We start from the raw sequence: 27313 nt of genomic DNA, 5'->3' as shown, positions 1-27313 counted from the left end.
TGCCCAGGTTGGTCTCAAACTCCTGGCCTGAAGCAATCCTCCCACTGCTTCCTGAAGTGCTAGGATTACAGGTATGAGCCAGCATGCCCACCCAACAATTTTTAATGGTGATATAGTTTGGATATATATGTCTCCTCCTTTGTCTCTGGTCCTTCTCCCCTCCTCTGCTCCTTCTCTGGCCATGTGAGATGCCTGCTCCCACTTTGTCTTACCATGGTTGTAAGCTTCCTGAGGCCCTCACCAGAAGCAGATGCTGGTGCTACACTTCTGGTATGGTCTGCAAAACTGTGAGCCAAAATAAACTTCTTTTCTTTATAACTTACCCAGCGTCTTAAGTATTCCTTCATAGCAACACAAAATGGACTAATACAAATGGCTTTATAATATTCTATTCAGATAGCATCTAATCTATTTAATGGTTATTTTTCAGCATTTGCTATTAAAATTTTGCAGTGATTAAAACCTCCATAGCATATACTAACTTAAATACTATACTAACCTCAATGCCAAATTTCAATTACTTATGTTAAACTAATTATCTATTGATTTTAAAAATTACCCAAAAATTTTAATTGATTTATGACAGCAAAATATAGTTGACCCTTGAACAACATGGGTTTGAACTGCATGGGTACACTTAAACACAAATTTTCTTTCATTTCTGCCACCCCTGAGACAGCAAGACCAACCCTTCCTCTTGCTCTTCTTCCTTAGGCTACTCAATATGAAGACAGGGAAGATACTTTTATGATTATCCACTTCCACTTAATAGTATATATGTTTTCTCTCCCTTATGGCTTACTTAGTAACATTTTCTTTTCTCTAGCTTGCTTTTAGTGTAAGAATACAATATATAATACATATACAAAATATGTGTTAACTGTTTATGTTATTGGTAAGGCTTCAAGTCAACAGTAGGCTATTAGTAAAGTTTTTGGGAGTCCAAAGTTATATGTGGATTTTCAGCTGTGTGGGGGCTGATGCCCATAACCCCCACATTGCTCAAGGGTCAGCTGTATACTATAAAGTTGTTTTTTTCCCCACCATTTCTGCTTGAAATCACATGTATACTCCCTAAAGTACCAGCATCAATCTAATTCAAGTTCTGAGAATTATCTTGAGAAAAAGTTCTTTTGTCTCTGTCATCTTTAGCTGCACACTATGGATGGCATGTAAAACATGTAAAAAGGCGCAGATTCTGCCAAACAACTTAAATAATGTTGATTATTTAAAAGCACTAAAAAAAATTCCTATTCATCCTAATTGTAGATGAATAAAGGAATTCCTTAGAAATGAATGGTATGCATATAAAGCAGAATTTATTAATCCCAAATTCTTTTGTTCTGTTTTAAATTATTTATTAGTCACAGTCTATCTAACATCATGAAGGGTTGTTATTAAAGTATTTACTCATATAACTAGTGGTATATATTTCCCTGAACAGTTTAAGAACCTCTGCTAAAATTCAGACCTCAATCATTAGCGAATACAAACATTAACTTAATCAAAAGTCTAAATGATGATACTCGGCACTGTATTTAAAAGCTTTTCTTCTTTAGAAACAATGAAATAAAATATATTCCAGATAATGGAAGTCTGGGGGAAATTAAGAGAATGGAAAGTGGCCGAAAGGTGAAAATGAACAGAAAGTTCAGCTACACACATACCACAAATTCTTCATCCACTTTATTTAATGTTAATTCTGCATCATCTTCTGCAACAGTTTCTTCTTCTAATTCTTCTACTGGGTATATTGGCCTAAAATAATAAGGTTAAACATGAGATGCTAAGTTTAATATTTAGTAAGACGAAAAATCATAATGCAAATATTATCTCTTCTATGCCAGGTTTTGTCCTTTTTCACTCCACTTCCATAATCACTGTTAAATGTTTCATGTATTTTTCCTAAAACTTTCTATGTGAAAAGCAAAAGTGGTTATCTTCAAATTTATTAAAAAATGAGATGATACTACGAATGGTGTTACCCAATTTAGTGCTTCTCACCAATACACCATATTTAAATACATATGTATTTCTCATTATTTTTTACATACCTGTACTGTATTTCATTGAACAATCAATACCATAATTAATGTAACTGGTAGCCTATGACTGAACGTGGAGGCTTCTAATTATTTTGCTAGACAATATTGCAAAGATCATCTTTGTACATTTATCATTACACATACCGCTCAGAATAAATTTGTTCAAGTGAAATAGCTGGATAAACAACTTTGTACATGTTATTGTTTTGCTATATACTGCCAAAATTGGCTTCCAAAATGTTACCCTAATTTAGACTCCAAACAATACTGAAGGAGAGTGACTCTATTTCCATATATTCACCAATATGATAAATAATACAAACTTTAATTTTAGCACATCAACCACGTGAAAAAAATCTCATTCTTGTTTTAACTGCATTTCTTTGGCATGAAAATGATTGAACATCTTTTCATATTTTCATTGGTTATTTGCACTTCTTTTATGGTGAAATGTCTATTTATACTCTTTACTTTTTGGCTTTTTGTATATTAAGAAAATTAATGTTTTGCCTAACCTCTCAAAAATTATTCCCCTAGTATATTACTTATAATCTTGGCTATTCAAGATTGTTACAGTTCTTATCAGATAGAGTTGGTAACGTTTTCTTGCACAGACCCTAGCTTTAACATCATATATTTGAGGCTTTCTGTCATACTACAACCCCTATACTCCTCTGGTCTTTTAATACTTCTATAGTTTTACTTTTCACATTCACACCTTTGATCAATCTGAAGTTTATTTTAACATAGGTAATAAGAAGGATTCCAGCTTTCTTCTTATTTCCAAAATGTAAAATTAGTGGTCCTAACATTAAACTTTGAAAAATCATGTATTCATCAAGATTAATGACACATATCCTATATTAAAAGTACTCAAATGTATTTGGGTTTATTTATGAAAATTTATTTATTTTTTCCTTTTTTTATCCAATAACAAAGCTAGAGAGAAAACTTGTATTAAAAACTTCTACCTGGCTGGGTGTGATGGCTCACATCTATAATCTCAGCACTTTGGGAGGCCAAGGCGGGTGGACTGCCTGAGACCAGGAGTTTGAGACCAGCCTGGGCAACATGGCGAAACCCCGTCTTGACAAAAAAAATTAAAAATTAGCTGGGAGTGGTGGTGTGCACCTGTAGTCCCAGCTATGCGGGAGGCTGAGGTGGGAGGATTGCTTGAGCCCAGCAGGCAGAGGTTCACCCCAGCCTGGGCGACAGAGTGAAACCCTGTCGTAAAACACGAAAACCCACGCCTCAATCATGTTAACAGAATACAAAAATCAACATTTACTATTATGCAAAATACTGTGAACTAAATCAATCATCTTAAATAATAAATTTCCTAATTTTTCATTAATTAGAAAATATCTCAAAGGCCATGTTCTTCCAGGATTCATTTTGACATTTAGAGATATAAAAAATTCATCTATATGTAATGTCTATCTCATTTACATGTTACATAGCTGATATATTCTCTAATGTTGACTACTTTTCAGCTCCCTCCTTTTATTCCTCATTTAAACATAGTCCTTATAAGTTATCCAAGTCACAGTCTCTTCAATAAATGGTGCTAAAAAACAAAAAAAGAAAAATAAATAGTAATGGGAAAACTGGATATCTACACGCAAACGAATGAAACTAGACCCCTACCTCTAACCACTTATAAAAACCAATTCAAAATGGATTAAAGACTTAAATATACAATCTGAAACTGAAACTAATAGGAAATGTGGGAGAAAACACTTCATGACTTTGGTCTGGGCAAGAATTTTTTGAATAAGACCTCAAAACCACAGGCAATAAAAGCAAAAATAGACAAACACGATTACATCAAACTTAAGGAAACAATCAAAAGAATGAAGAGACAGCCCACAGAATGGGAGAAAATATTTGCAAACCACCCATCTGAGAAGAAGTTAACATCCAGTATGTATAAGAAACTCAAGCAACTCAATAGCAAAACAACAACAAAAACTAGTCCAATTTTTAAAATGGGCAAAAGATCTTAATAGACATTTCTCAAAAAGTACTATAGAAATAGCCAACAGATATATGCAAAAATGCTTGACATCACTAATCATCAGGGAAATGCAAATCAAAACCACAATGAGATATCATCTCAACCCAGTTAGAATGGGGATTACCCAATCCCTCACCCCTCAAAATAACAAAGCCTGATGAGGATATGGAGAAGGGGGTACCCTTGAACACTATTGGTGGGTATGTAAATTATTAGTACAGACACTATGGCAAACACTATGGAGGTGCCTCAAAAAAACTAAAAATAGCACTACTCAATTATCCAACAATCCCACTACTGATTATATATCTAAAATAAATGTAATCGGTATGTTAGAGATATCTGCACTCCCATGTTTATTACAGCACTATTCACAATACTCAAGATATGGAATCCAATCTAAGTATCCATAAAAGGTTGAATAGAAAAAGAAAATGTGGCATATTTTCACAGTGTAATACTATTCAATCATAAAAGAGAATGAAATTCTGTCATTTGTAGCAATCTGTATAAGCATGGAGGACATTATGTCAAGTGAAATAAGCCAGGCACAGAAAGATAAATATAGAAGTAGAGAGTATAATAGTGGTTACCATAGAATGGGAAGGGTAGGGGGAAGGGAGGATGGGGAGAAGTTGGTCAAAGTGGGTGAGTACAAAGTTACAGTTAGAAGGAATAAGTTCTAGTGCTCCAATGCACAGTAGGGTGACTACAGTTAACAATATTATATATTAATTAATAATATATATTTGAAAATAGCTCAAAGAGATTTGGAATGTTCTCACCACAATAAAATGATAAACATTTGAAATGATGAATATGTTAATTTCACTAACTTGATCATTGTATATTGTACACATGTATCAAAACATCACATTGTACTCCAAAATTTGCACAGTTATGTATCAATTAAAAACAAAACTAAAAAATAAATTATCCAAATTACAATACATAGGCCAGGAATAAGAAGTGCTGAGAAACAAAGGAAGTGCAAAATAGAATAGTGTTTGAGATATTACATCACAGCTTCTGGTGAATTTAGAATATGTTAGGCTATGAATTTAGTAGTTTTTTAAAATGCTAAATACAGCAGCACATCTCATAACTTATTTTCTCTTGAAATTTAATAAAGTATTATGCACCATGTAGTCATTCTTTATATTGTACTAAATAATAATGTTTGGATTGAAGCATATGAAATTGCCATTTTTTTAGTTTAAAAATAGATGAATATGAGTAATTTCACATGGCTCATCCCAATGGTAACCTAATTCAAGGAAGTTATTAAACTTAATAGGGAGATTATACCTAAAAGAATATAATTGAATATACATTAAAATGTTAACAGGGAATTTTATACATATGTATATATATACACACACATCTTTCTACAGAAGTTAGTTCTAATAAAAAAAAAAAAACACTGCTTACTCATATTTACCTGAATAGTGCCTTCTACATTCTAACCTATTAAAAATCCCAAACTGCAGAGCATAAAATTTATGTTTTCTAATTATAATCTCTATAAATTGAGTTTCCAAATGTTCTATTTCATCTATATGCTCAATATCTATTAAAACATCTAAGATAGACCAAGCATTATGCTAACAGAGTACTTGTGAAGATTTCATGATTTCTAGCAAGAACATCAGAATAGTAAAGAACAATTTTATACCATAGGATAAATATAATAATAAATATAATAATAGAAAGAAAGCACTGTCAGGTTGGACACAAAAGCAATGAACAACGTCTAGGAGAGTGTCAGGTAGTTTCTTCAGTATTATTCTTGCCCAGTAACTACTAGCAAAGGAGAAAATCCCACTTAAAGTACTATATTAATTTCAATTTTTTTCCTTAAATCTGTAGCTATCAGTTCCCTCTGTGTATATATTACGCTTATGTGTGTAAACACATGTACAAGAGACTTTTAAAAAAATGTCAGAATTTACAAAGATACATAGTCACAGTTAAACCTTCAATAATTACATATTTGAACAGAGAAGGGGCACAATAATATGTAACACATTACTTCAGAATTAGTTTTGAAGACATCAGACATTCTAATTTTGTCTATACTGGCTTTTCTTAATTATCTGTGGCATTTTCAATTTAGAATAGTCAAAAGGAAATAATTCTTTTACGTTCAATTAAACAGCTCTGCACCCTCAGAGGAAAATGCTATGCACATAAAATTACTATTATCAGGTTGGGTAATTTTTTACCTTTTCCAGGTGAAACCAATATATTTCAATGCTTCTTCAGCTAAGCAATCAAGAACATAGCATACATGTTCTCCATAACCTGACTTTAATTTTGAAGGAGGAAAATCTGCAGTTCTCCCCTGAAAAACAAAAGAAAAAACAGGGTATTATTTGTCAGTTATACTCCAAATGTAAAAATTTAAGCAAAGAACTGCTGAATGGATGTATCACTTTTCTTTCAAATGATTTACAATAACTGTAATTACATTGCTTCATAGAAATCCATTTCAAGTCTTTGTAACCTATTGATACATAAAAATACTGAAAATAAAGATTTTATTGTTAAATGTATCAAATTAAAAGGCAGTAACATTATAGCAGAACAAATTATTGATCTTATTAGAGTGAAAAGAAACCAGTAAAACTATTTAAATAACTATGTTAAGGACAGAATGATTCACTTGTCAAAAATTAATAACATTTGTACCAAAAAATATCTTACTGCCTGCCCAGGAAAAGTCAGAAATGAAAAAGCACAACTGCTATCATGGTCTTAAGTACAAGTTCCCTTTCAGAATATAAAGTGTTTTGACTTTGTAGGGTATATTTTTTAATTATCATTTTTTACATCAAGAATTAACCATTCCAAAATTTACCTCTCAAATATATCAAGACTTAATATATATATATGTATATATTACTTTGGGCTAATAAAGAGTATATACTGAACATTTTCAGAAGTGACATTAATGTTATAATACAAACTATTTTAAGGAGGTTTTACCTGAAAATAAATTCATAATTATATTTACAGAGGAGTCATCTAAATGGCTAGCATTTGTTATTAAATTATCAGTGTTAAAATTCATAACTTGAGAACATGGAGAAAGAAGGGTTGTTTACACTTACAAACGACCGAAGCTCAGATAGTATGTTAGATATCGTGGCATTAGGGTCATCATATTCTTGAGGCTGCTCAAAGGGACGTCCTGCTTTATTAATCAACCAAGCAGCAAGAGTACAAAACATGTAGAACTGTTCACCAGGGTTGGTAGGCAGTGCAAAATAGTGTCTGTTTCGAAACAAGGAGGAATGGGGGTGTATGTGAAATAATGCAAATAAGTCTATAATAACTAATAGGGCCGAATTCACAACTGTCCAACAATCTTTCTTCCCCCCAATGGCCATCAAATCAAAAGGCCTCGATAATTCACCCTTTCAAGTTTCCAGTAATCCACAGCACTCACATTAAATTTTTAAATCATCAGGATTAGCGCAATTACTACTGTACTCAAAATATGAGATCAAAGACCTTACACCCGGGAAATGTAGTGCCTGTTAGAGCACAGAGCATGTAGAGTTTTTGTCAAAATGATTTAAGTGTCAGTAATAATATGTTAGTACCTTATTAACGAAAATGGTAATCTGGAAGAACCTCAGAGTTTAAAAGAGATCTCAAAAGATTACTCATTATGCATTTTTACTCTTTCTAACCTATCACCTATGGTAAACATTTGTTTTTATCTTGGCTGCATATTCAATCACCTGAGGAGCTAATAAAAATACTGGTACTTGGCCAAACATTGCTTCTTCCCTCATGAATGAATTAAATCAGAACTTCAGTGAGTGTAGGCCCAGTATGGGGTATATTTCAAAAGCTTTCTACATGTTTATAAGGTGTAGTCAGGATTAAGAAACTGTGAATGTCACATCACCAATCTAAAAATCATCTGTGGGCTCTTGCTTAATCCCCTGGTCTGCTAAACACAGTTCTATGAGGATCAGTATGATTTATACCTAAACATTATAGGAATAAAACTCACTAGCAACAACATTCAAGTCAGTTTAATCAAAGATCTTATTTTTCTTGTTCATGTGTAGCTATCATTATTATGTTTGCAATGTATTTACAACAATTATAATCATTGTCATAAAAATCAGTCGTGTACTCCTTCATGTTTCCCAAACTTTATCCTGCAGGATAAGTGTAAACGTTCTGGAAGATAACAGAAAGCTGGGAAGAAAAAAGGCCATGAAGTCCTTCCAGGTATATGCTAACTATCCTTTCAAAGCATCCACCCACCAAAAAGTCATCTTTTCGTTATTGGCAGATAACTCCTCTAGAGCACAGGAATGAACACCAATAGATACTGTAAACCTAGGACAGTGGTTCTCAAATATTAGTGTCCATCAGAATCATCTGGAAGACTTACTGAAACAGACCACTAGTCCCCATCCTTATAATTACTGAAAAGGTAGATAGACCTGGGAAAGGGCCTGAGGCATTTCAGTTCTAGTAAGTGCCCAGGTGATGCTGATGCTGTTGGTCTGGTGATCACACTTTGAGAACCATTAGACTAGGATATTCCCACACAAATCCATGATTCAAAGTGTCCTGCTGAACCCCTGAAGACACAGAGATGACATCAACAGAACCTTAAGGTCATTTTCTTTTCATTTGAAAAATACACTTGGAAAAAAATGCATTTTTATTAATACAGGAAATGTTGGTTGTCTATATATCCTGATCGATTCACTTTAATAATCCCAGGACTACCTTTTCTAACATGGATCAAGCAACACTACTTTTTTCCTTTATCTTTTCTCCGACTATGGACTAATTTAATATGAACAGTTTACATAAAGCCTACATATCTTTCAATTCAATTTATTGGAAGAGAGCAGTGGAATGAGATTAAAACTATCAAGGGAAATTATTTGAGCCTGGCTGTAGACATTAAGTACTATAGATTCTTACTATTGATTGCCTTTTATGGAATAAAATAAACGTAAGTATTAAAGTGAAAGAAAAGCTATAAAACTGATTTACCTGGCTACTGCTAAGCTACAGTGATTTGAGGAGAAGGTCCTAGCCGACCACTACCCTCAGCAAGTAATGGCACTGCGTTCAGGATATGTTGGACTTCTCCCCCACCGGAACAAGGGTAGAACTTTAGGTTCTATGATAGGAGACAATTCAATAGTTGTCATTCGTCTTTTCCACTTTTCAGTTTCTGAGAGTATGGTTATTGCAAAGGCAGAAGTCTTTTAAACCATAGCAAGTAGTTAACAAGTTTACTAGCCGCATTTAAAGCGCTCCTTAACAGGGTCGTAAGTACCCACGGTCCCCAGTTGTATAAACAGGGTCTTAAACAACAACAACAAAAAAACCCCAAACTAGAAAAAAAGCCTTAAGTGATAATGGCATTCCTCTCTGGAGACGAGATTTTGGGCGGTTTTATAATTTTTCTAGACATTTTCTTGTGTTTTTCTGAGTTTTCTACAATGAGTATTTGTTTTATCTTTACAATCATAAAATACAGTTTGTGTTTTGTGGTAATGCGTGTGTGTTAAACAACAACAACAACAACAAAAAAACAGGCAAGCTGTCTTCCAATCCTTTCTGCCGTTCCAAAACTTATTTATTCTCTCTACAAAAACAGCAAGTCAGGGCTGCGTGAGCTCCACGGACCTCCCCGGAGTTTGGAGTGAAGTGCCCTTCTCTGGCTAGGCAGACGGAGGCAATGAATTGCTAACCCGCTCTCACGGAATTGGTTCCCAGCAGGACCAAGGAGGGCATCTCCCTGGAGGCTAGCAGGCACCCAGGCGCTTGGGGACACCGGCACCCACCTGGACGGGGCCTTCAGGTTGCTCTTCCGGAGGAACTCCTCCTCGTAGCGGAGCAGCTTCAGCTTCTCCACCAAGTCCTCCATCACCACGAACATGTGGTAGGCCGCGCCGGGCCCCCGCTCCACGACCACTTCCCCGGTCCCTTCGCCACGGGACCTAGGCACCCCATCTTCCAAACCCGACGTCGTGACGACGGCCAGGGCAGCAGTCATCGCAGGACGGACAGAGTGCAGCGTGGGCTCAGGCCCACAGACCTCTGCGGCCTAAGCCGCCAGCCCTGCAGCAGCCAGTACAGCCACGACCGGTTACCAGGCGACCACCGGACAACCCGTCACCAGGGAAACTAGACTCCGCCTCCTTCCCTCCAATCAGGGCGGCTTTCCTGAATGACGTCGCCCGTGGCCCGCCTCTTGCCCTGCCTCCGCGGAAATGGTGGTCGGGAAGCAGCACCGCCCCTCATGGAGGCGTGGTGTTCGCGCCCCACCCCCCGCTGCCTCTCCTCCCTCGGCTTCTGGAAGACTGAGGAGAGGCGGCTAGTGACTCTGAGCTGGCTTGAGGTGTGTTGGACCTGGTGGTTGCTAAAGGCAACTAAGCGGGCATCTGGGTCAGCTAGTAGCTGTTAAAAAGATTAAAGGGAGGTGAAGACGTGCAGTATTGAAGGCTGCACTGGCCCACTGATACCTTTATTTTCTCAGAATTGAGAAGCTGTTCATAGTTGTAAAGATAGTCAATACCATAGGTTTCACTTTTACTGCAGGAACTTTCCAACAAGAGGTTTCTCTCGTTCTTTCTTTTTTTAATTTTATCTTTCTCTCACTAGGCAATGCTGCACATAACAGTATACTGTAGAGCTTGAAGTACTGTATTGCATTGCCTGGCTATTACTCCAGTGCTAGGAAAGTGGTTGGAAGGATGAGGAAGAAGACAACGAACAAAAGGAGGCATTTGGGAGGCTTTGTTTTACTTCAAAAACAAGAATACTAAGCTTCCAGCCTGCTGCTTAATCTGTTTCAAACCCATAACATGTAGTATAAAGTTTTTGGGTACTTCGTTAAATCCAGCAGAATAGAGATGGTCTTAAAAGGAATTTCCCTGCCCTAAAGCTCTAAGTGTGGCTAAAGATAGGGTGTTACTACTGTATTCTGCAGTTATTGACCTAGAAAATTCAAGAAAAGGTACATAACTGACCACAGAAATGGCCCAGCTTTACAGTTTTCAAAAGGATTGTGTATCGGGCAATTTTCTTAACAGTTGCAAAAAATGAGGTAAGTGGTGGATGCCTGGCAGTTTTTTGGAAGAAAACTTAATACAAGAGATTGAACATATATGTTCGTGTTTATAACGTGACTTTCAAGGGCTCACTGATCTCTTTCTTGTGTCTGCCACTACAAAGTATAGAAGGGCCACATTTTTGGATAACTGAAATTTGAAATGTATCTACAATATCCTGTTTTTGTTAGAAAAATGAGAACACACTTTTCATTTTAATCCGTCTACAGCTAACTTGTTTCTGATACTAATAAGGTTATCAAAGTGAAAAGTCAGTAGGGCAAATACCATTTGCCCTATTCATTAAAGAAAGGAAGTATTTAAAATTACATTCATTAAAGTATTCATTAAAGAAAGGAAGTACTTAAAATTACAGACTTGTGTAGAGAATAACCTGAAGCGGAGCCCACTGAGAATTGCTTTTTAAATAAATAACATTGCTTGCCTAGCACAAGTCATGAGCCAGCTGCTTTTAATAAAGTTGAGTGAGAAAATTGGGTTTGATGTTACCCCACTACCAAATTGATCTTTCCGGGTCTTTGCCTTTTTGGAACAGTGATTCTCCCCATACGTCCATACCCCAACCACCAGCACGTGTGCAGCCTGGGGGTGTTATATGTTTGTATAACAGTCACAGTAGTGTAAGATAGATGTATGGCTTTGTAAGACTGAAGAATGAAAGCTTACATATATGTTTTGGGGTCCTAAGTTAACTAACAAGCAAACTGTGGCTTTTTACATGACTCTGAAAAAGCTCTCAGACTTGGGAAGTAAATTTATTACACTCAGGGAGGGAGATGTTCTTGCCAGGCATGCTGCCTACTTAAGATATTCTGACATTTTCAGGAAGTTACGTAACACTGTATGAAATAGTCAAACGTTGCTTTTTAGCTGATAAATCCTCCAACAACATATGTATTTTAACTTGGGGGAAATAAAACGACTCCCAGAGTCTTAGCCATTTCCTTCCCAGGTACAATACTAACTCAGCCTGGCTTGAAAGTAGTATCAAAGAATAATTTCCCCCGCTTAACTGTGAAGAAGGAAAAAACCCGAAAATATAAAGTATTTCCAGTAATCGTGGCACAAAGAGAACAAAAAAGCTAACTGTTCAACACTGCATGTTTCCCCAATAAAAAATTTTTGAAAGAACACTGAAATTTCATTGTTCATTTCAGGGATTTTTGCTGATTCCTTGTTTACCTGTAATAGTTTGTAACACATCAAAAGGTCTTTTCCTTGATAGTTTTCTTCAAGTGTGTGAAAAAATGCACTCAAATCCTCTTGTAGCTGTTTCAGCCACTTGGAAGCTTTGGGGAATACATTTATATTAGGTTTTTGTTGTTTTGTTTTTGCAGGACTAGCTTATTTGTTGACTAAGGAGTTAGAGCTTGAAGAGAATGAACCATGTTCATTCTTCCTGTAAAATATCAATTTCATCCCTGGTTTTATTTTATTGACCACTATTAATAACTGGTCTTCTGACTTTGACTTTTATTTCTTACAAACTATCTGTGAGGTAACTGAAGGAATTTTTTTTTTTTTTTTTTTTTTTTTTTTTGAGACAGAGTTTTGCCCTGTCACCAGGCTGGAGTGCAGTGGTGCAATCTTGGCTCACTGCAACTTCCGCCTCCTGGGTTCAAGCAATTCCCCGGCCTCAGCTTTTTAAAACTCTTGGATCTTTCTGTGAAACTCTGAAAACTAAATAGCATTCCAGGCCGGGCACAGTGGCTCATGCCTGTAATCCCAGAACTTTGGGAGGCGGAGGCAGGCGGATCATTTGAGGTCAGGAGTTCGAAACCATCCTGGCCAACATGGTGAAACTCCCGTCTCTGCTAAAAATACAAAAATTAGCCGGGCGTGGTGGTGGGCGCCTGTAATCCCAGTTACTCAGGAGACTGAGGCAGGAGAATTGCTTGAACCGAAGCGGCAGAGGTTGTAGTGAGCAGAGATGGTGCCACTGCTCTCCAACCTGGGTGATAGAACGAGACTCTGTCTTAAAGAAAAAAAAAAAAAAGCATCCCAGTCAAAGCCAATTTAAGCTCAGTGGATTTCCCTGAAAGGTGCTTAACAAGGCTGGAGGTGAAAAGGAGGCAGATTGTAGACTGGAGGAAGGCTGTCCAGCCGCATCTTCAAATAGAAGAGCAAGTCCTTCAGGCAAACTTTAGGCTTAAAGAACAAAGCTGCGCTGTGTTATAAATGGCTTAGTACCACCCATTTGGGTTGTTAAAAACTTAGAAAATCGCTGACTGAATAAATCTTCCTTGAAACTATAGAAAAGGAAAAACTTTTTCTGCCCTCTTTGGAAGTAGCTGTGCCTGTGAGTTAAATGAACATGAGACAGGTAAACAGGAAGAAAGCACACAAATTTTATTTAACATTTTTACATGCACATGGGAGCAAAGGAAAAATGAAGTTGATACGGCCAACAGTTTTCACACCTTTTTTTTTTTTTTTAAGAAAACAAAGAATGATACATTTGTAGGGAAGTGACAAGACAAAGGAAAAGGGATTTAAGCTTGACAAACTGTAGAAAAGTGACTAGGAAAAATATGGGTAAAATTAGCAGAAGATAAGGAATATTTTAACAGGTTTGTTTCTGCAGAACCGTTTTAGCATTAATTTCCAGTCTCCCATCATAAAAATGTTATTCTTCTCCTGGTACAGGGATGGCTTCTTTCTCATGGGAAATTTTATGACTTGCTTTTAAGTAGAAAGGGGAAGGTCAGAGAGCCCTTCATATATCTGCTGTATCGCAGGTGCCTTCAGATCACAATAATCAATATGCAACAGCAGCATATTTTGGGGTGGCATGTTCTAAGCCCCATTCAACCTCATCAAAAGTATCTGCCAAAAATCTAGAAGGAAAAAAATCATATTTATATGTAAATCTTTAAAAGCGATGCCTTGTAAAGCAATGTGAAGACATTACCTCTTCAAAACTGTCCTATAGATCAGAACCAGTGCACTCAGACAACAAAATAGGAGTAACTATTGCAGTTGCTGTGATTAATTAAAATATCCAAGAGAATCTACAGACAAGTTTTAAGACAGCTCAGCAAGTTTGCCATATATGAGATCCAAACTAAAAAGAGTTATTGGATGCATAGTATTCTATTGACTATTTGGAATTAAAAGCACTTAAAACCCCAAAAAGTTACTGGAGATGATAGTTAGAAAAAGAAACCTCACAATAAGCAACACATAGCACCCAGGAACAAACCTATCATTATCTTTATATAGAAATTGTTAAACTTTACCGAAAGTTTTGGAAAAATTCAAATAGGAATACAATGTTTATAATGAGAAAAATCAGCATATTTGCCCAATCTATAAATTTAGTATAATTTCAACTACAATTCTAGGAGGGCTATTCTGAAATTCATATGTAAGCATAAATTTTATAGAAGTATGAGGAAAGAATTACAATGTATCAGCAAGATTCCTAGTACAAGTATAAATTAATGATATTATCAGAATATATACAAAATAGCCTGAAAGCAGATGAGCATTCATATGGAAACTTAGTGTGCAGCAGAATCAGTGTTACCTCCTAGTGGAAAAAAATCAGCTATTCACAAAATGCTATTAAAACCATGGGCTATCCATATGGAAATAAAATTATATCTATGACTTCCATCACATAAATTTCAGATGGATTGAAGACAAATGTAAAACATTTGTAATGTGTAGAAGAAAGCAGTATCTTTAATCTCGATGTAGAGAAGGAGTTCGTAAAAGAAAAGATTTAAAAAGAGAAACTTATAAAAATTTAAGAACCCAGATACAAAATAGGCCTCTATAAACAGTGAATAAAGAAGATACTTGTGAGCCATATAATATCAATGGATTAATTTCCAGGATACACAAATAGATCACTGCAAAGGCTCTGCCATTCTAGAGGATTGTAGGTGTGTTAGTCTAGGTTGGGGTTTCTCATTCTAAGCTCTATTGTGATTTCAGGCTGGATCATTGTTGGAGGACTGCTGTGTGCATTGCAGGATGATTAACAACATCCTTGGCCTCTACCTACTAGTTGCCAATATCACCACCCCTAATGTCTAAAATGTCTAACTAAAAGTGTCTCTGGACATTGCCAAATGGCCCCTGGTCGGGGGTGGGGGTGGGTGGCGTGGGGTGGGGGTGGGAGGGCAAATCACCCTGATTGAGAACCACTGCTCTAAATTCATGAGTGGAAATTGCAAATACCTTTATAAGGATGAGGCATGTAAAGGTAAATGAGTGACATGTGTGAGAGACCTATGGGGACCCTGAAAATTCCTGCACCATCTCGAGGAGGGGACATTTTTGTCAGGCAAGAATGCAGCCCAACTTTGCCATGTGTTCTGATTTTGCAAGGATCTGAAGCTAGATTTGTATGTCAGTGTGAGATCCTAATGCTCTTGAGGGTGACCTTTTTGCACAGAAAATATTTCACAGGCCGCTTTAGTTAAAGATATTTATTAATGCATTAAATTTCAAAATTTAGAAGCCTTGTTCTGAACTTTTTAGTTTGACATTCAAATCTTATTCAATTTATAAATGTAGTAAATTTGTTACAGCTATTTAAGGGGGGGGTTACAATTTAAATTTCTGTAGAGGTTTTACTTGTTTATAAATTCATTATATGCTCTTTAATGACTGACAAACCATTCCAGATACTGATAAATTCCCTAAATCTAAAAGTAAAAGAAAAAGGTGGTGGGGCAGGGCCGGGGTGGGGGTGGGGGGATGGCAGTGCGGGGGCAGGGGCGAGCAGTGCAGTGGATAAGCTCTAGTAAGTATTCCAATACTGTTTGTAAACATAGCTTTCAATGTAAAACCAAAAGTCAAAGTTATTCAATTACATGTTATAAACTGGAGTCACAAGTCAGTCTGTTTCTTTAATAGGCCAAAATTTCAACCTTTAGATACTTAAATATCAAATATGCACAAATTGTTCTTCAACAGAATTATCACTGCTATGGGTTTACTTTCATCATTGCTGTACTTCATGTCAAAACATTCTAGGATTAAAATATATTCAGCCTAGGAAAGAATTATCCCAATCTAAGACTAAGAAGTGTTCCCATACAATGAATACCGCAAGATTCCTGAGCCAAGCATAGAAGGAATTCTTGTCTAAACTGCAACTACTTTTGCACTGACCTAATAGTTAACTGCTTCAGCTGACTTTTGCTCTCAAGGTAGAGAAATGCCATCCAATTATATTGTACATATTACAAGGCTTTGTTTCGCTCCATGGTGCCATTTTTTTCAGGGAGAAACAAAATGTATGTGTGAAGTGACTTCAGTTTACTATCCCTGGGTAGGTGATGAGGATGATTATTGAAGGATTTTAAGTAGGTATGTGCTGGTGGGGGCTGGGGTAGATGACATTCAAATTTGCATCTTAGAGTTCTGGCAATAATGTAGAGAAGGGACTATAGAAGGGTGAAAATTGATTCAGAAGGTGATTTGAATAGTTCGATGAGAGATTGTCCTAAACTGGGATGAGTGGCAATTAGAATAGTGAAAATATGATAGTTAACAGACTTTAGGAAGCAGAACTTAGTAACTGACACCATGAGATATTCTCTAAGGCATGAAAGGCACTATGAAGTTGGCCCACTTTGGGGCAAGAAAGGTAGCCTTTATACCCTTGTATCACTGGAAACTCTGAGCTTCCCCAGACGTCTGTGGTTGGGGTGGCTCTTATTGGCCAAGGGTAATTTTCTGGAAAAAGATGCAGCTGTGAATGCTGAACAGCCAATACTCGTAGCAGCTGGAGAGTGAGTACATCAGCCTGATGAAAGAGGAATCTGGGCAGACACCAGCAGCTTTTGCTACAGTAGTTAACATTAAAATACAGTTCTTCTGAATTTCTTTATGTGGAATATGTACTGAAGTAGTGAAACTTAGATTAAAAAAAGAAAGGTTGCTAAAGGTACAAACCATACAAACTGTCAGATAGGAAAAATAACATATAAGTAACTGCAAATACTGAAACATTCAGCCTAGTTTCCTGATAAGAGTTCTATTGCATCATGTATATTAGTAACACTTTGATTTGATACATTTTGGGTACTAACAAGAAGGATTGATCTGATCTGTCAGAGTTTTGAAGGTTAAATAGAAATTGGTTTATTCTTCAAGGGCTAGATTTAAAAGATTCAATTTATTTTACAGTCTGGGACAACATTCTTCCCTTAAGGAAAAATTAGATTGAAAACAGAGAGTAGTGTTAAAAATAAATGTCACAGGAGAAAGCTCTCTTAATAGGGCTCCCTAGAGCCTAACAAAAGCAGAATCGGCTAGATGCTACCTCCTGTGGAATTATCATACTTTCATGGTACAACTCTGAATTTCAATGCACAGTATGCCAGACTTTCTGATGGCCTGTTTCACAAATAGTTATTGGCACCTTATCTTGAGGTTTTGGAAACGGTTGCCCAAACCATTACACGGTAATAAAATGTTAAGTCCAAATGCCTTATTTTTATTCGTAGCTCCTTCCTATTCGTGGAGATGAATTCCTACTCCACACCTTTACATTTTGCTTCTGAAGAGAAAAAGTAATCCATTTTGCATTTGCATCTAGTAAGATTTTAATGAGAGATTCTTTTCTTTCTGAAGGTGAGAGTGTGAAAAACCAAACTAATAGATCCAGGGATCAGATTTTGGCTTTTTGGCAACCACAGAGAGAGGGAGAAAGTATTTTCTAAGATTTATGTATTTATTTATTTATTTAGGTACAACCAACACTTTAGCACACATAGTATGTTAGGCACTGGGTTTTGGATGGTAATGCAAAGACTCATGGGCCTGGTGTCTATGCCCAAATAGCTCGTGCTTTAATGCAAAGACACATGTACTTGGCAGCTGAAAGGTAGTATGATAGAGAAGTAGAGAGTGTTTGGGATGAAAGCTTTCCAGACATTTATTTAACCCCTACTAAAAACAGAATTGATTTCTTCCCCTTTGTACCCCCATAGCCTATGGTACTTCCTCTCTCTGGAGTCTCATTTTTCTCCTCTGCATGGAAGGATCAGGAAGAATTAGGCAAGAGAAATTAGTAGAAGAAGCAATATATTTGAAGTAAGTATCCTGCCTTGAGAGGCAAACTTCAGAGCAAAGGTGATGGTTCCTTTCTTTTGTGTCTAATGTGGAGGCTGGTGCTGCTTACCATTTTGCCTAGGTATACAGGGGTATAAGTTGACTCTCTTTGGCTAAGAACTTCAGTAAGGGGTCTGCCAGATATAGTCATATATTTCCAGGATCTAGAAGCACATGTCTATCCACTAAGAATTCTAATTGGAACGTGTTTAATTTCATTCCAAAGAACTCACCCCAAAAAAGTCCTAAATCAAAGGCATAAACTAAAATATTTTTAATGACTTTCTAACAACTTATAATTTTCACTAGATATGTGCCCAGTGTATACTTTTTCTTTTAATTGTAACTATGGACTTCAGAGGAATACTATAAGCTCTGTAAAAGACTTTTCTCCCTTCTACCCAGTACCACAAGGCAGTGCGTGGATTTATAATAGCAACTTTCTGAGGAAGAGTAGACAATTGAATGTAGGATTTATGGTTGTCTAAGCCCCAAGAAAGACGGGGAGATCCTCCCCATAGTTTACCCATAAAGTAGAAGTCAATAATGATTTTCCTTTTACCTCATAGAGTTGTGCAAAAATGGCTGACCATCTACCAGCTCATTCTTTCTCTATTAATGTGAAATGTTTACGCGTATGCTATGGTGTTAATATTTGTCCCCTCCAAAAGTCATTTTGAAATTTAATTGCCATTGTAATGATATATATATATATATATATATTTTTTTTTTTTTTGAGACGGAGTCTTGCTCTGTCGCCCAGGCTGGAGTGCAGTGGCCGGATCTCAGCTCACTGCAAGCTCCGCCTCCTGGGTTCACGCCATTCTCCTGCCTCAGCCTCCCGAGTAGCTGGGACTCCAGGCGCCCGCCACCTCGCCCGGCTAGTTTTTTGTATTTTTTTAGTAGAGACGGGGTTTCACCGTGTTAGCCAGGATGGTCTCGATCTCCTGACCTTGTGATCCGCCCGTCTCGGCCTCCCAAAGTGCTGGGATTACAGGCTTGAGCCACCGCGCCCGGCCTGTAATGATATTAAGAGGTAAGACCTTTAAGAGGTGATTAGGCTGCAAGGCTTCATCTTCATGGGTGGGATTGGTGTTGCTATAAAAGGATGAGTTCAGCCCCCTCTTGCTCTATCTCTCCATCTCATTTTTTACTATGTGAGGACACAGCAAGAAGGTCCTTGTCAGATGCCAGCACCTTGATATTGGATTTCCTAACCTTCAGAACTCTGAGCTAATAAATTTCTGTTTATTATAAATTACTCAGTCTCAAGTATTCTTTTAGAGCAGCACAAAATGAACTAAGACAGCTTACATGGTCCATTTCTAGACTTCAAACTTCAAACTGACTTCAGTAGATATTTTTGCTTATTTTTATGCCTGCTAAAACTGTTTTTGTGGCTTTAGAGTAAGATTTGCTCTTTGGTAGGACAACCCACCTTTTCCTTTCAGTCTTCTTGATTACTATACATTTATTTTTTTAAGATCAACTATAAATGTATTTAATGTTGAAATATATACTCTAAATATACTTTTAAAAAATAGTATTGAGCATATCATCCAGGGATACAGTGTGTACTATTTGAGTCTCTTATTGGGCTAAAAAGGTCACAGAAGAACTCTCATTTTTCTTATTATTGCACTGACATTTTATTTTAAAACAAATACTTGCTATTTTCCTTATGCTAGTAAGTTAGCACTGTTGAGTATGAAAATTTCATATTTTACTTTCTGAAGGCAAGAACAAACTATTACACTGTGAAAGATTTTAATCTCCTCGGCTTCTTGGTGGAAGAATAATACTTCTGAAATGGGAAGAGGGAGCTTTTAAAAGTAAAATTAGAAATGCCTCAGAGGATCTTGCTCTTTCAAAGGAAACACCGACTCTTTTTATAAAATAAAAAGCAAAAGATTTTTATTCTTGCTTGGAATACAATGACGGCTTCCTTATGGTTTTCCCCCCAGATCTAACCCTCTTTCAGTCTTTTGTCTACATTGTTCCCAAAGTAATCTTCCTAAAATGCAAATATGGACATGCCTCTGTACTACCCGACATTCTCACATGGTTCCCCTATACAGGACAATATTCAGTTTTCTTAGCTTGCTGTGTAAACGCCAGGGACAGAGTCTGGCTTTGTGGGGCTTGAAGCTTATACAGTTGGTGGGGGTGGGGGTGGGGGTGGGGGAGGCAATATTTTTAATAAGAAGAAATACAAAATTTTGAATTTGAAATCAGCTACTGTACTTTGGAAGGGAGCATGCAAGTAAAGCTCCCTGGAACATAAACTGCACTACTCTTTTGGTACATCTGCCTCTACTGGGGAATTGTTTACCATCTGAAATTAGGTGAGGTTACCAGATCAATAAATAATGACCAGGATAGGCTGGGCATGGTACCTCACACCTGCAATCCCAGCATTTTGGGAGGCTGAGGCAGGAGGATTTCTTGAGCTAAGGAGTTCAAGACCAGCCTGGGTAACAACCAGTTAAGACCAACCAACTCTGTCTTAAATAAATACATAATAACCAAGATAAAGTAACTATCCAACAAGCTGACATTGATTATAGCCCAGAGATCTCTAACTAGAATTCAAGAGTTAAGGTGGCTGCGTATAGCCAGGATGGTGCTTCCTATCAAGAAACAGACTTGCTGACCCTTTATTATAGTCAACATTAAAAGGAGAATATTATGCTCATAGTTTTAAGACTAAATTGTTTTCATATAGGTTCAAGTTTGGCCCTTAAATCACCTAATTAAATAAAATTAGTTAAATTACTTTCATGTGATTTGAGATTGCAACCCTCTACCCAGGCAGCAACTAACTTCCTGTATTAATCCTTTATTATCTGGTTGAAACATTTATTTAACAATCTTCCTGTCTGGCTGAGTCACAATTCTTAACGATATTTTAATGGTGGCTGATTGGATTCTGTATCTTTTACACCTTTGTCTGGCTCTGCAGTCAATACCACTAAAATCATGCTAATGGCACTATGATTAACTCCTCATGCCAGACAAGGGGTCTTCCCCAGTTGAAACTGGAGAAGATTTAATGACAGGAATGCTACACATATTCTGTTGTCATTTTGGCCTACCCTATATAATCATCCTCTCTTCATATTGTAAATTTTAGTCCTCCCTTTTTTTTCTTCTATAGCCTCTTTTTGGGATTCCTTTTCCTTTATCTTTTGTGATCTTTCTCAAAGTATTTATGTTAGGTTGGGTCCTCCAAGAAGCAGAGGCCAAAATGGGATTAGATATGTAAAAATTGTATTAGGCTGTTTGCCTGGAATAGAACATGGGAAGGGACCACAGTCAGATCTTGATATGAGACTGTTCACAAGTGAAGAGTAAAGGGAAGCAAGGTTGGGTGAAAGTGCTCGCTCTGTGCTGCCATGCAGTCTAAGGGCCGCCTATATATGGGCTAGATCAATATTCTTAGGTTTGGAATCTGTTACCTCCAGAAACCAAAAAGGCTTTCAAAATGCTGTGCTTCCTTCCTTGTGTAGGAGATGCAAGATACAAGTTTGTCTTTTATTTTGGAGAGGTTGTCTCAGCAGGCCCCCAATCGCTGAATCCCCAAAACTTAACTGAAGTGACTGCACCTGACTCTTTGTTGGGTTAATTTCTCATCCTCTAGAGTGCATGCATCTTACCAAGACCTCCAGCATACTAATAACCTCTTGCTCCCACTCAATCAGCATCATGTCACAGATATAAGGGGCCAGTGTCATGTTCTATGGAATGTCCTGGAGGTCCAAATCTCTTTGAACTCTGTTATGACAGAGGACAGGACAGGTAACATAGCTCTGAGGAAAACTTCAAATAGATATTGTTGTCTATTCCTGTGAATGCAAACTGTTTCTGATCCTTTTTCCTGATTGGGCTTAAATAGAATGCATTCACTAGATCAGCGCCTGCATAATGTGTATCTGAGGACATATTTGTTCTATCAAGGATACCACGCTGGGCACAATAGCTACAAACTAGGATACTTCGTGGTTGACTCTGTGATAGTCTACAGTCATTCTCCGGGAGCCATCTGGTTTTTGAAGGAGCCAAAGTAGCAAATTGAATAGAGATATGATAGGAACCACAATTCCTGCATCCTTCAGATCTTTAATGCTGTCACACATATTTGCCTTGCATCTCCAGGTGATACTATATTGTTATTCGTTTACTGCTTTGGGATGGCAGTTTCAGACGTTTCCATTTGGCTGTTCTCACTGTAATAGCTCTTACTCCACAGGCTAGAAACCTAGTGTGGGGATTACTTTACTTGCCAAATGTATCGGTTTTATTCATGCATTCAAGGACTCTGTTGTCATGAAACATAGTTGCTGTGATGAGGGAGTGTTCTCCTAAGGCCCCAACCCCTTCTTTAGCCTATAGGTTATAGATGTGAACGTTTGTTGTGGTCTGGGAACTGACCAAGCAAGCAATTGTGACATTGTTGGGCAGCCACCCAGCATCCTGCTCCTCCATTCTTGTCTTTATTTCATTGTAGTGTTAAGCAGCACCCTTGTAAACTGCCCATCTGTTTTGCCCCTAGAACTACGATGCTCTATTAACCATCTCCACAATTCCTTGTGGGTCAAGCAGCCTTGGCTGCCCCCTGTTCTTGCCAGTCATTGTGGTAATTACAGCCTCCTGCCTTCTGATGATAAGTGCTGCCATCTGGCCTCTATTACGTCAAGGTCCCATCATCTTAATGATATTAATCAGACCAGCTATGTGACTGCCTCTAGCATCATCATCCCTTGCCTCCAGAGGGAAACATCACAGAGTTCCTTAGTGGTGTTGGTGTTCCTATCACCAATATATTCCCGATGGCCTTGGGGAATGGTGTGTTCTCTAGGCCCTTCTGAGGAACATAATCTTCTGGTGGGTTTTCTGGCCTTATGGCGTATATCCATTCCACATGTCTGCTTTCCTCAGCCTCAACTCCTTCATCTACCTACTTCTAGGGCACCTTGAACATTCCCACTTTATTGAGAATTGGCTAGGCTTCGAGGAGCCACACCAGCTGTGAGTTTACCCATCCCTTGAGGTCCTTGCTAGGGTGTTAAATCCTGGGTCTTAAGAAAGTGCTCCCAAGTCAATGAATTCTTTTTATGCAGTTGTACTTTCTGGCCTCTTTGATCAAGCACTTCCAAAATCCACTTTCGAGAGGAATTCACTGATTCCTGCTCATATATGCCAGCTCATTCACACAATTCTTCAGGTATAAAGTCTCTTTCCTTCTTTATAAGGCACAGCACAGCCCCAGGTAGGTAACACTGGGATTTAACCCTAGTTATTGGCCTGGAGCTAAGGAGAGGTAGTAGAGGTAGCCTTCCAGGGCATCATCTGTTGCCTTGTATGGGAAAGACTCCAGCTGTGCTGGGAGATGCTCCAGAAGTACTAGTTCTTACTAAGGAAGGGTGGGCTACCTCTGCACGCTTACAGGATCTGGAAGGTTGCAGAGTCACCCTCTTCAGAACATTCAGTCTCTTTTCTCAGAGTTCCAGGTTTTCTCCATCAGGGAACTGATGCTTACAAAATTGACTTGCCTTAGCTGAGTATTAAAATATCTCTGCCTGCTTCAGGGTAGTGAGACTTCTTAGGGCTTCAGGTTTAAGCATTACAGTGAGAAAGGAACATCATTTATGATAGCTTCTACTGTGTTGTATTGCTCATAAGCCTACTCAGCCTCAGGAGGAGGGAACAAAAATACCTTTTTTAAAAAACGTGAAGGTTTGTTACATAGGTAAACACACGTCATGGGAGTTTGATGTACATTTTATTTCATCACCCAAGTATTATTGTGATAACGCAATAGTTATCATTTATGCTTCTCTCCCTCCTCCCACCATCCACCCTCAAGTAGACCCCAGTGCCTGTTGTTTCCTTCTTTGTGTTCATAAGTTCTTATAATTTAGCTCCCACTTATAAGTGAGAGCATGCAGTATTTGGTTTTCTGTTCCTGTGTTAGTTTGCTAAAGATGATGGCCTCCAGCTCCATCCATATTCCCGCAGAAGACATGATCTTGTTCTTTTTTATGGCTGCATAGTTTTTCATGGTGTATATGTACCACATTTTCTCATCTAATTTGTCCTTGAAGGAGGACATTTAGGTTGATCCCATGTCTTCGCTATTGCAAATAGTGCTGCAATGAATATTTGTGTGCATGTGTTTTTATGGTAGATGTGTTCCCTTTGCTCCACTAACTCACCAGCATCTGTTACTTTTTGAGTTTTTAATAATAGCCATTCTGACTGGTGTGAGATGGTATCTCATTGCGGTTTTGATTTGCATTTCTGCTTCAGCCCCCTGTCACCTTAGACACTTCAAAGCCTGAAGGCTGGAATGGCTAAGTTGTCCAAACAGCAAAGACGGTGGCCTGCTCCTCCCTCTGGGAGCTCCATCCCAGGGAGGTTACAAATCTCTTTCAGCCGGAGAACACCAACAGGGGTGGCTAGAGGCCCTGGTTGGGAGGGCCCACACAGTGAGGAGGAATGGGATTAGGGACTCGCTTAAAGAAGCAGTCTGGCCATGTTTTGGTACAGCAGCTGTGCTGTGCTGGGGGATCCCTTCAGCCCCTGGTCTGCTCAGACACTGCAATGCCCAAAAGCGGAAACAGCTAAGTCTCCCAAACAGCAAAGACAGCAGCCCACCCTTCCCTTTGGGAGCACTGTCCCAAGGAGAATTCAACATTCTGTTGGCTGGAGAACACCAGTGGGGGTGGCTGGAGGCCCCAGTTGGGAGGTCCCACCCTGTGAGGAGGAACAGGATCAGACACCCACTTAAAGCAGTCATCTGGTCACATTTTGGTGGAGCAGCTGTGCTTTGCTGGGGGGTCCCTTCCACCCCCAGTCGATTCAGGCTCTTCAAAGCCTGAAGGCTGGAATGGCTAAGGCACCCAAGCAGCAGTGATGGAGGCCCACTTCTTCCCGCAGGAGCTCCTTCTCAGGGAGGTGCAATACAGCTACTGGTGGGTGGCTGAAATTCCAAGACAGTGGGTCTGATTTTCTGAGGTGTGATGGAAGTACAGCCTGCAGGCTGTTACTGCTCAGCCCTCTGGATTCAGCCTTTCCCCCTGTATGTACAGGGGTCTACCCTCCCATTTTGCCAGAGCTGGAGCTACTTTTGCCAGAAAGTCTGAGTATTTAAGGCTCCAGGGTCTCCACACATGCCTGAGCGACTGCTCCAAGATTACACATAGCTTTGTGTGTCAGACTGAAGGCCCTGGTGAGGTGGGCTCACAAAGAGATCTCCTAATCCAAGGGTTGCAAGGATCCATGGGAGAAGTGTGGTTTCCCGGGGTTGCACATTTACTCAACACCTCCCTGGGCAGAGGCGGTTCCCCTGGCTCCATGTTGCTCCCAGGTCCTGTCTTGCTTTTCTCTATTTTCCATAGGTCAGATTGTTTTCTTGATTAGAAAGTACCTGAATGTTTCAGTTGAAGGTGTTGTATTTTCTTGCCCCTTCCATTTCTCTCCGTGAGAGGCACACACATTAGCTGCTTCTAGCTGACCATCTTGGCCACTCCCTACTCCCCTTTCGATGGAAGGAATACCAAATAATTTCGTGGCCGTTTTTTTCCTAAGCTAGCACAACCAGCCAACAGGCTTCCTGTAAGGAAGGTTTAGAAAACCTGCAGCTTGATTGGTTGCTTCTCAGCTCTCGTTCCATTGCTAGCTTCCTGGATTTATACTGATCATAACCATCTTCAACTTGTATTGAAGATACAATATTATTGTATTGTATTGCCTATTTACTTCTGTTTCAGTCTTCCTTCTTTCCCTGCGCCTGGTACACAGGTGCTTAATAAGCACTCAATTGACTGTTCTTCTCTTAAATCTACTTTGGACACAAAATTAACATATATAATAGTGTATAAGGTAGAAAAATAAAATCTAAAGTTCATGTGGCCCAAATCATATCAACAGAGCTAGGTTTTCTTGGATCTCTCATCTATTATAAATTAAATCCAGGTTAATGAAATCCAGGAATTATCGAAATAACAAATTATAGGGAGCTGTTTCAGGATTCTTTCTTTTTCTGAAGTGGTTGATAAACATTTTAACAACAATCTGACATATAATTCCAAAATAACAAAACCTAAACTTGCCTCCAGAAATGCCCTTTCTGAACTGGGAATTAGGGAACTGAATTCTCACCTAAAAGCAATTAAATAGCCTTGAATAGGTAAGTTATGACTTCGTAAGGGTGTTCTCAGTGCAATCAAGAGCCATGTGTTTAGCATGGTAAGAGAACTGTAGGAGAGTTGGGCAGAATGACAACCCTTTGTCCTGAAGGATGTTCAGAAAAATTATTTCGCCTTTTACTAGTCATATCTCTCTCTAAAAATCTTACCAAAATGTAAATGAATATTGAATTATAAAATAGATTATTTAATTTCTGTCTGCACAATGGTTAAAATGCAAAGTAACAAAAGAAGCAAAGGGAAATGAATGAAACTAAAGCAAAATACATCTTATGGCTGTGTATCAAATTACCCTTGAGTTTGTTTAATCTCCATATGATTTATACATGAAGAGCTAGCTAATTTGTGATATTGTTTGGAGAACTCAGAGGTATCAGAATGAAACCAGTTTTTCCAAACTAAAATGAGTTGGGAAGATAAGAAAATCCACCATTTAAAATAAATTGGCTCAGGGACTAGCTAAAACTCAGGACAAAGCTATATCACAATGAAATCCTTATTGGAGACTTAGCTTTGACCTATCAGTAAATACAAAATTCTCATTTTAGTCCTTTGCAGCAATAGATATCATTTATTTATCAAGTTGATTTTGCTGTGACAGTTTGCATAATTCAATAATTTCAGAAATTTACACAATTTTAAAGACAAAACAAGGATGTATTAAAATTAGAAAAACAGATTTTCTACCAATCCATGCTTTTCATAATTGATTTAATAAAGCAATAGGTTGGCCTTCAATTGCGCAGAATCTAATTATTGGATTTAGTCCTGTAATTCTTGAAGATTGGTGGGATTACACCTTTATCTTCCTTGTGTTCCCCTTGTTTTTGTAGTCAGACTAGA

At 38.0% G+C, this 27313-nt stretch overlaps 2 protein-coding genes across 2 annotated transcripts in view; one reads left to right on the top strand and one right to left on the bottom strand.

The window, feature by feature from the left end:
* IFT57 (intraflagellar transport 57) overlaps positions 1 to 10210 on the bottom strand; it is a 63896-nt gene extending 53686 nt beyond the window's left edge. The window contains exons 1-4 of the mRNA XM_005548231.5: positions 9897 to 10210; positions 7176 to 7338; positions 6288 to 6406; positions 1668 to 1758 (exon numbers count right to left, since the gene is read on the bottom strand). Of these exons, the coding sequence (XP_005548288.1) occupies positions 1668 to 1758; positions 6288 to 6406; positions 7176 to 7338; positions 9897 to 10108 (585 nt within the window). The 5' untranslated portion in view covers positions 10109 to 10210. The remainder of the gene's footprint in view (positions 1 to 1667; positions 1759 to 6287; positions 6407 to 7175; positions 7339 to 9896) is intronic.
* HHLA2 (HHLA2 member of B7 family) overlaps positions 1 to 27313 on the top strand; it is a 184299-nt gene that overhangs the window by 34886 nt on the left and 122100 nt on the right. The window lies entirely within an intron of this gene.

This window comes from Macaca fascicularis, chromosome 2 (genome assembly GCF_037993035.2).
Source record: "Macaca fascicularis isolate 582-1 chromosome 2, T2T-MFA8v1.1".
In the NCBI taxonomy this organism is placed as follows: Eukaryota; Metazoa; Chordata; class Mammalia; order Primates; family Cercopithecidae; genus Macaca; species Macaca fascicularis.
Note: the sequence above shows the minus strand (reverse complement) of the source record. Positions and strands in the feature narration are given on the sequence as shown.